The sequence below is a fragment of the Erpetoichthys calabaricus genome, chromosome 8 (assembly GCF_900747795.2).
Source record: "Erpetoichthys calabaricus chromosome 8, fErpCal1.3, whole genome shotgun sequence".
Classification (NCBI taxonomy): Eukaryota; Metazoa; Chordata; class Cladistia; order Polypteriformes; family Polypteridae; genus Erpetoichthys; species Erpetoichthys calabaricus.
Genome location: NC_041401.2, coordinates 157,053,666 through 157,063,606, shown reverse-complemented (window position 1 = coordinate 157,063,606; position 9,941 = coordinate 157,053,666). Strand labels below are relative to the sequence as shown.

Here is a 9,941-nt window from a genome sequence, read left to right as displayed (position 1 = left end):
AAAAACCAAAAACAAAATAACTATTAAGTTTTGTGTACACTTTGAATGGCCGTAAGCCTGTACTGCATATTGATTATTAATCACAGATATCAAAAGGTCCTTGCATCACTGTTTTACAGTACTTATAACTCTAGTGTATCACAGTTCTGCAGTCATGACTATATCAGTGTGACATGACAGTGCAAATGATTTTGCTGTGAGATAGTTTTGTTTAATTTGTATTTCAGTATATAAAAGTAGAGGTAGTAAATACATTATGCCTGTATTATTTTTCAACTAAAACTATGCTAGTAGAATGTTCCCTTTGGATTCTACATTGGAGTAAGTGGGTTTTTCTTTAAAAAATTAATGTATCGGTTAATAGCCACCTATTGAAACATATTACTCAGGTGGTGCTAGGAAAAAAAGCAGAAAAAAAACAATATAAAGGTGTTTTTGTGCCATGGCTAAGCTCTTGATGTTACTGTAATTGATAAAATTGTGTGTTATTTATTTCATCTAAACAAGCAATAGAATCTTTAGTATTATCACCGACCAAATCTATTGAGCACAGCTGAGCAACTCAAATGGAAATCACTTCTCTCAAACACTGTAAGAAGAAACATTTAGTCCATTGTACAGCGCAAACCAATAAAAGTAAGACCTAATAGTAACTTTCTTTTATTTGTTTATATTAGACATAAAGCAGTCTTACAAAGATATACAAAGGACAAATTGTAAACATTAACCCTTTATTTCCTAAAGCAATATCAAGCTGTTTTAACTCAGGACATCAAAAGAAAACAGAACGGAAATTCAGGAATACATAAACATGACTAGAGTTGTTTTCATTTTTTTTTAATGTAAAAATCACTTAAATAATATAACATTCTTAAAACTACTTTCAGAGTTATGGGATGCCGAAGCCTATCCCGGCTGCATCAGGCAGAAACCAGCTGTGGACAGGGCACCAGCCCACCACAGGGCCCACTCATGCATGCCCACATAAGGCCAATTTGGATCTGGCAATTAACCTAACCTGCACATCTTTTTAAACAAAGGGAGGAAGACATAGGCAGACATAGGGACAACATACACATGTCACAATGACAGTGGCTGGGTGTTGGATCCAAATTCACGACAGTGGATCTGTCAGGCAGCACTGCCAACCTCTGTACCAGCATGAAATCCATTAAAGAATATAATGACTGTAAAATACATTGGAATGGGGAGTTTATGAAAAAAAATTGTATAACACCTCTTCCGGATAATTTGCTGTTTTAAATGTGAATCTGGAAGGCAGAGTTGTTTTGAATGGTGCTTTTAAAAATTAAACCCACTTAAATGCATTTTAAATGCATCATTTTATTCTTGTACAATAAAAAAGTAAAGTGGTATCAAGGATAGCAAACTGATGCTTGCACAGATTGCAGATGATTCTCCAGATATTTACTTATGCAGTGTAACTGTACTCTAATTATCCTCAAAAGCTGTACTTTGCAATTCATTCAATAACATTTCTTGGATGCGCTTGCTAATTCTGACTGGGCCGACTCCACTGTTTCAGAAGATAGCCAAAATAGCAAGGACGTGAATGCAGACAGTGATTTTGAGAAGAACTGGAGTATATTGGGCACTCAGCTCCCAGCAAAGCTGTTAACTGGCAGGACAATGGCTGTGTGTACAGTTCATAGGGCACACCAATCATTCATACCCACATTTTGCACACTTCAGGTTTGCCAGACTGCTGAAACCACCAGGGCTCCAGAATAAAGAAAAGATTTGCAAAATCTTTCATTATTGATTGCTCTGCTAAGTAATGATTAAAAACAACAAATGTATTTTATTTTTAATACAAAGTTCTGCATGGTGTGTTAAGTAAATAAAATCAAACAATCTTAACACTTTTGTGATATAAATTATTTATTTACATTACAGAAAAAACATCAAGACAATGTATAACTATTTGAAATATATCCATACATAATCAAATATAGCTGTAGTATTATGTATTCATTGGTGTAGTTTTACCACAAATGCAAGGCAACATGTGTTAATCCCCCTTACTACAGACCTCAGTCACTTTATGAAGTTAAGAGTAGTATGGGGAGCAACGTACTGCGTATTTTTCTTGCACGGTCCCAGGGTCTTTAAATAAGTCTGGTTGATGCTCGTGTTGTGTTGTCCGAACTGTAATGTGTTGTATTTTGTTTCTGTCGGTTTATCCTGTTGCTTCTTGGACATTTTCTGTGGAACAAAGAAGAATATAGCATTTTATTTGTGTTGAAAATATTAATATAAATACTGTTCTTGCTAAACAAATATGTCTCGGACTCTTGTGAGTTTCAGCTGAGAATAAACTCAAACAGCCAATAAACGTGCAGCATATGGTTATACTTCATTATGCATCATTTAAGAAGAACACCAGAAATTAATAAACAATAGATAAGAGTTAAAATAGTATTTCCAGTGTCAATAAATTACCAAATTGTAACTTAAAAAAACTTTATAAATAAAACCTGGGGATAAATTAGCAAAAAAAAAAAAAAAAAAAACTAATTTACAGACAGTCCTAACTTGCCTGTAGATCAATGAACAATATGTACAATTTACAGAAATAAAACTCCAAACTATGTTGAATCAGCAAATTAATAAATATATAGGATGATGGCATACATTTGAAAATAATGGTAGTTAAAATCTGAGCAATTAGCAGTTTTCTCAGCGACCTTGGGTGTTTAGATTATATAAAGTAAAAAAGGAGGCACATCCAGCAAAGAAAGGTGTCAGATGAGAATACATAAAAGGATAGAAGCGCAGCAAGATGAACTGACAGAAATGAGACAAAAGATTCCAGTAAACCAATAACTTTTTTGTTGTGAAGACAGCAGGTAAAATCAACACCTTGTCTACATCAGGAGTCCTCAATTACGGTCCTGGAGGGCTGCAGGTTTTCGTTCAGTCTCACCCTTTTTCCTATAGATACACCCAGTACTCAATCCTCTTCTCATTCACTGATTAATGTAAATAATATTTAAATGACACTAGCCACTCTCCATTAACCAAACTTTCAATGTAGCCATTGAACTAAATACAGTGAATACATGGCCAATTTCAGCCATAATGAATAAATAATAATGATAAAATATATACCTTTCTACAAAATATGCCCACTGCTCAAAGTTGCAGGCATGTGTTGTGGTTTGACCACATTGTTTCCCCACAAACAAAACAATGGCTGGCCCTTTCACTTGTATATTGCAAGCAAACAAAAAAATAAATATATGAATAATGCACACATTTTTTTCACGGTTAAACACAACACCTCTGTGATAAGCTGATGCTTATTTAAATATTACCTTCTACCAATTCGACACAGAAATGAAATAATAATAAACGCTCAATCTTATTTACCAAAATATACCAGTAAATTCACTCACTATGTAAATTGTACACTTCACCTCTTATCACCAGCAGGCTTTCATTTGTTTCTGGCACAGTGTATATACTTGCCAACACACTCTACTGTATATGAAAACCACAAACACATCATTAACCATCATGTGAAACCTTTATTTTTTGGACTTCATTGTTTTTAAGACAGTGGTAAGACCTGCAATGATGTATGGAACTGAGACATGACCAGTAAAGGGAGCACTGGAGAAGAAGTTAGATGTAACAGAAATAGGAATGTTGAGATGGAAGTGTGGAGTTGCAAAAAAGGACAGCATAAGAAATGAGACAATCAGAGGGACAACAAAAGTGGGAGAGATATCGAAGAAAGAACAGGAAAGTAGGTTGAAATGGTTTAGACGTGATGAGGAGAGACAATGAATATGTAGTCAAAAGAATGAAGGGAAGGGAAGGGAAGTACAGGGGAAGAGAAACCGAGGGAGGCCAAAGCAGAGGTGGATGGTTAAAGTAAAAGAAGATCTGAAAGAAAAGGGCTTGACTGGCAAGGATGTGCAGGACTGAGCTGTTAGGAGAAGACTGATCAAGCACATTGACCCCATATAGAAATGAGAAAAGATAAAAGAGGAAATAGAAGATTCAATATGTCAGGAGTTTTCAAGTTCAGTCCCGGGCTGCCTTACCATGGCTGTGGGTTTATGTCCCGCTCAATTTTTTCTTTTATTTGGATTCCTGCATTAATCAAGCAAACTGTTACTTCTCGGTTTCTGTGTTTCTTCTGTCAATCCATAAATTATAAACTGGATATTAATCATTATCTGATGTTAGTAAAAATAGATTGATGTTGCGATATATATATATATATATATATATATATATATATATATATATATATATATATATATATATATATATATATATAAAATGATAATGTTTAGGAGATGGATGGAAGAATGTATAATGTACACTATAGATTATTGCAAAATGAGCTCTTTGTAGCTTTAATACGCGTAAACTATTTGTATGTAATGAGTTACCTAATCAAAATTGCTATGTAATCAGTCACATCCTCTAAAGTCGGAAGGTGAATCACCCCTTAGCACAAGTGATGTCAAAGGCAGCTATCCTGAGAAGTGTACAACTCAATCAGAGATGCTGTTTGAGACAGTGCCTTCCAAGAAGCCAAGTCACACATCTAAATGCTCATTTGCAGTTGTACATGTTGTACATTTGGACCATCTTAGTAATCAACGACTATTGGAAAAATACAGGCTGTCTGAGGTTGGAATAATAATCCTTCTTGGTTTGGTGCAGGATAACTTGTGTTTGTGTGTGCACCATAATGTCATGTCATATTGGTTTCTTTTACTAAGGCAGCCATAGATACTGTACATGGAAGTAACCCCACCCAAATGCTCTCTGCAAATGTATAATTGTAAGTATAGCTTGGCAGTTCGAATGAGACAACAATTTTGAGTGTGTTTAATTTATCAAACAACAGATCTTTGAAAGTGTGTTAGCTTACAGTGGTTTTTCTATCATACCTTTAAAAAACTAACACAACACACTAGTAAGTTGTTTTTTATTACTGAATTATGTGGGATAGAGCAAAACCAATCAGGACATAGGTAGTAGGCAGAGTACAAGCACATTATAGATACAAATTAAATACAAAACTTTATACTACTTTGTCATACATTAAAATGAAATACAGACTAAACTTTTTTTCTTTTTTTGAATTTTTATATTCCCAAATGTCGGTGCCATCCTTTCCCTTTTTCGCTTGGCTGCAACGTGTTGTTGTTCAACTATCTTACTGCATTCAAGTTGGTGATTACTTTTATATTATGGTTGATATTTGGCAGTTACAATTTATGAAGAATCATTCAGTCCATCATATAACTCAAAATGACCATTAAACTAATAGTAATGATGAAGAGGGTGATGATGTGTGCTTATATAGGTATGTAAATACTACGTTGGAATGTTGTTCTGCATTCCTTTACAAGCTCTAATTAAGAATGGAATTATTGTAATTCAATTGTAATTTCAAGTGGGCTTCTTTATTTTTATCACAAAAGAGGCACATTAACAATGCATTCCTATCTGTAAGCTATTAGATAATGAACTTACCTAGTATTTTGCACTGTCACCTATTATCACTTTTAAGTGCTTTTAACAAAATATTCCATAAAAATGTATACATCAATAAACTGAAAGCAGCAACTCTTCTCAGCACATTTACAGGCAAAGGTTTGTTTCATCCAAGAAATGATTACAGTAAAGGAGCAATAAATATAAATTTTTAACATTTGGAAGAGAGTTACGACTTGTGTGAAAATTCATTTATTTACTTCCGTATTTCAAATGTGATCAGATATTGAGGTTTAAATGTAACAGGCATTTGTTACATATTGCCTCATATTAGGAGCACAGTAACTAGCACGGTTACAAGTTCAGGCATTTAAAATAATATCATTGTTGACTAATTCCTATACAGTATTGAAATAAGGTATATCACTATGTTCAAAAATGTCCTTCAGAGAATAGTAACTGCTAATTATCATGAATCAATGCAAAATAATTCCTTTTTATTTGACTACTAGCTATAAGATAATAGGTCTCAGTTCTAGTGCCATCAGTTATTCAGGCGTATCAGAAGTACTATATAACTAATCAAGTACATTCTTGTATGCAATATTTGTACTTTTTAAGTGCTAATATTGTTGGCTGGCAGTGTGATGTAGTGGTTAAGGCTTTGGACCTAGGCCTTCAAACCCTCAGGCTGTGTGCTCAAATCTTGCTACTAACACTGTGTGACCATGAGCAAGTCACTTCACCTGCCTTTGTTCCTACTGGAAAAACAAATGAAATGTAACCAGTTGTATCTCAGATGTTTTAAGCCAAATAATAAGAAATAATAATATTATTAGATCACTGGAGCTGCTTACTCCTCCATCCAGCCATTATCCAACCCGCTATATACTAACTACAAGATCAGGGGGGTCTGCTGGAGCCAATCCCAGCCAACACAGGGTGCAAGGCAGGAAACAAACCCCGGGCAGGGCGCCAGCCCACCATAGCTGCTTACTCCTGAACATGCTATATACAATTATTCATGAGGAAAACATTCCTGCACTACATTCATTCCCGCTCTTCCTAGTGACTTGACTTTTGTTGAAGGTCATTGCAAAACACAATTTTACAGTAAAGTGAAATTTATAATCAGTAGAAAAAGTGTGAAATTTCAGTATGTATTTTTATCATTCTGCGGTGGGCTGGCGCCCTGCCCAGGGTTTGTTTCCTGCCTTGCGCCCTGTGTTGGCTGGGATTGGCTCCAGCAGACCCCTGTGACCCTGTAGTTAGGATATAGCGGGTTGGATAATGGATGGATGGATGGATTTTTATCATTAGATGTATATGAATTTCCTCTGTTTATGTCATTAACTTTGGTAAAGTATTTCTTTTTGTGTTTTTTGTCACTTGTATGTAGTCCCTCCTTGTGCAGATAGGAATGTAGAGTATATGCAAAGCTGTGCTTGAAGTGGATATACATAAGTGCAGGTACCCTATCTGTTACACTGATGTAATAACACGATGAGTGAGGAAAGCACAGAGCAGTGACCTTGAGCATCACAATATAGTTTTGGTGGCTTCCTCATTAAAAATTTAAGGGCCACTATCTAAGACCAACACTAGTGTATTATGTGATTTTAGCTCTGTGATTGAAGAGCGGTGGGTGTTGTGGGGTTTGTCCATCTTGTAGTTTTCAGGTCTGTGACTGGGTGCTGGAGGTTTGACAGAGTGGTACAGATAACCAAGATGAGAGCCAGTACACATCAAAAAGTGCTGGTAGTCAACAGCAAAAAACAGTGTTGGCTTATCACTGAGCTTTGCATTTTCCTTGATCTTTGCAGTACTTTCCCCTTCCATTTCACAACGTCTCTTTTTTCCTATCCAGGATACAACCCCTTTCTCAGTCGTCCATCCACCTTATTGGTAAGCAGTGCCATTTACATGGCATGTCAATTGCTTCTGCTACATCCTTCTTTTGCGTAAAGCACACTCTCAACACAGCACAGAACATGAAAGCTAGCATAATATTACTGTATATACTGTACTCACATTTAAGTTCTCCTGTGGATAAGTTGGGGCTTGTTTTAGCGTATAATTTCCGGTATTTTATAATGTCAGATGTATCAGTCGAATGCGGAAAACTCATGCTATTGGTCCAAGTGATTTTGATATGCTAATACCCACCTGAGTATGGAAGCATATTAGGGCCACTGAGAAGAAAAATAAATACGGACACAGTGAAGGAAAAAAAAGTGTATGTCGAGAATAAAGTCGACATGCCAACTTTATTCTCGGCATTGCCGCTTTAATCTCGAAGTTTATGTTGAGATTAAAGTCGATATGTTGACTTTATTCTCGTAGTTTATTTTGTCATTAAAGTAGAACGTTGTAAACGTCATTTTAAAATTAATGTTTAATTTACTAAATTTTCTCAAACCCCATCATAAGTAATGTAGCACATTACATGCTTTGTGATAAGTGTTCCCTGACCCATGTTAATTGGTACCTTAAAATATTGCTATATCGAAATGTCCTTTCGTGGCAGATACCTACTGATCTAGATATACCATCCTGCAAAATTTCAGTGTAATTTTAAAACTCATATCATAGGGTGTTAGGATAGAATGCAGTGGATGTGAGTATATAACATCTACTCTATATATATAAAATCCTAAGCCTAAAAGTGCAAAGATTTTGTGCAACGATTTTTTTTATGTCACGTTTTTTGTCATGCTTTAAATCGGGCTTATTTTAAAACCTACTTATATATGTTTGGTGTCACTCTTTTCAGAATTTACAGTATCGAACTTTAATGTGATGTTGTTAGATTTTCAGATTCTTGTTCCACTTTTAAATTATAAACTAAAATATCAAGAACTCACATCCCAGGGCCGGAAATAAAAGACAAAGAGTAGATGACAAAGACAGCTGCTGTACAGGCTTTTAAATGTTCGAAGCACTGTGCAAGATGTAGATCATGTTTCCCATTGTATCACCATTTAAGAGGGGGTTTCGGAGGAGCGACCATGTCTCCTTGGGGTGTGTTCAATCCCCCTCTTCACAACACGAGCGGCAGAGACGTGAAGTGGCTGGTGCGTAGCGCAGGCCAGGGGGGATGGCGAGCGAAGCAAGCAGGGGGTAAGTCCCCTAGTATATAAATGTTTTTATCTATTTTATAAATATAGCATATATAAAGAATCTAGATGTGTTGTCTTCTCACATCCAAAAAGACATGCAGGTAAATGAGCAATTCCAAATAGCTCCTGTCTGATTGTGAGTGTGAGTGAGGGTGTGTGTATGCTTAGTCCCTGAGATTAACTAGAACCCTGTTTTGAACTATTACTGCCTTGTACTCAGTGCTGCTGTGATAGGCTCTGGTCCTTCATAACCCTGAATTGGAAATGGCAAGTTTGAGACTTACTTGGTTTACATAAGTATATACTGTATGTATACTGTATATATTTAAACAAATAAGGTTGGTGATATGGATGGAAGACTTTGGGCAAGACTCAAGGATAATACATTGGTTTATTTCAGTGGTCAATATAAGGTAACATGCCAAGGATACTCAAGAGGATAACCAGTTTGGCTGTCTCTGATATACAGTGCATCCGGAAAGTATTCACAGTGCATCACATTTTCCACATTTTGTTATGTTACAGCCTTATTCCAAAATGGATTAAATTCATTTTTTTCCTCAGAATTCTACACACAATACAACGTGACAAAAGTTTACTTGAGGTTTTTGCAAATTTATTAAAAATAAAAAACCTGAGAAATCACATGTACATAAGTATTCACAGCCTTTGCTCAATACTTTGTCAATGCACCTTTGGCAGCAATTACAGCCTCAAGTCTTTTTGAATATGATGCCACAAGCTTGGCACACCTATCCTTGGCCAGTTTCGTCCATTCCTCTTTGCAGCACCTCTTAAGCTCCATCAGGTTGGATGGGAAGCGTCGGTGCACAGTCATTTTAAGATCTCTCCAGAGATGTACAATCGGATTCAAGTCTGGGCTCTGGCTGGGACACTCAAGGACATTCACAGAGTTGTCCTGAAGCCACTCCTTTGATATCTTGGCTGTGTGCTTAGGGTCGTTGTCCTGCTGAAAGATGAACCGTCACCCCAGTCTGAGGTCAAGAGCGCTCTGGAGCAGGTTTTCATCCAGGATGTCTCTGTACATTGCTGCAGTCATCTTTCCCTTTATCCTGACTAGTCTCCCAGTTCCTGCTGCTGAAAAACATCCCCACAGCATGATGCTGCCACCACCATGCTTCACTGTAGGGATGGTATTGGCCTGATGATGAGCGGTGCCTGGTTTCCTCCAAACGTGACGCCTGGCATTCACACCAAAGAGTTCAATCTATGTCTCATCAGACCAGAGAATTTTCTTTCTCACGGTCTGAGAGTCCTTCAGGTGCCTTTTGGCAAACTCCAGGCGGGCTGCCATGTGCCTTTTACTAAGGAGTGGCT

The 9,941-nt window shown here is 36.5% G+C and overlaps 1 protein-coding gene across 2 annotated transcripts in view; it reads right to left on the bottom strand.

Annotated features, from left to right (window-relative positions):
- Nucleotides 1-644: 644 nt before the first annotated feature.
- The window catches only part of tmeff2a (transmembrane protein with EGF-like and two follistatin-like domains 2a), a 748,263-nt gene continuing 738,966 nt past the window's right edge, over nucleotides 645-9,941 (bottom strand). For both annotated transcript variants that reach the window (XM_051930530.1, XM_028807628.2), the window contains exon 10: nucleotides 645-2,226. In XM_051930530.1, the coding sequence (XP_051786490.1) occupies nucleotides 2,130-2,226 (97 nt within the window). In that variant the 3' untranslated portion in view covers nucleotides 645-2,129. The remainder of the gene's footprint in view (nucleotides 2,227-9,941) is intronic.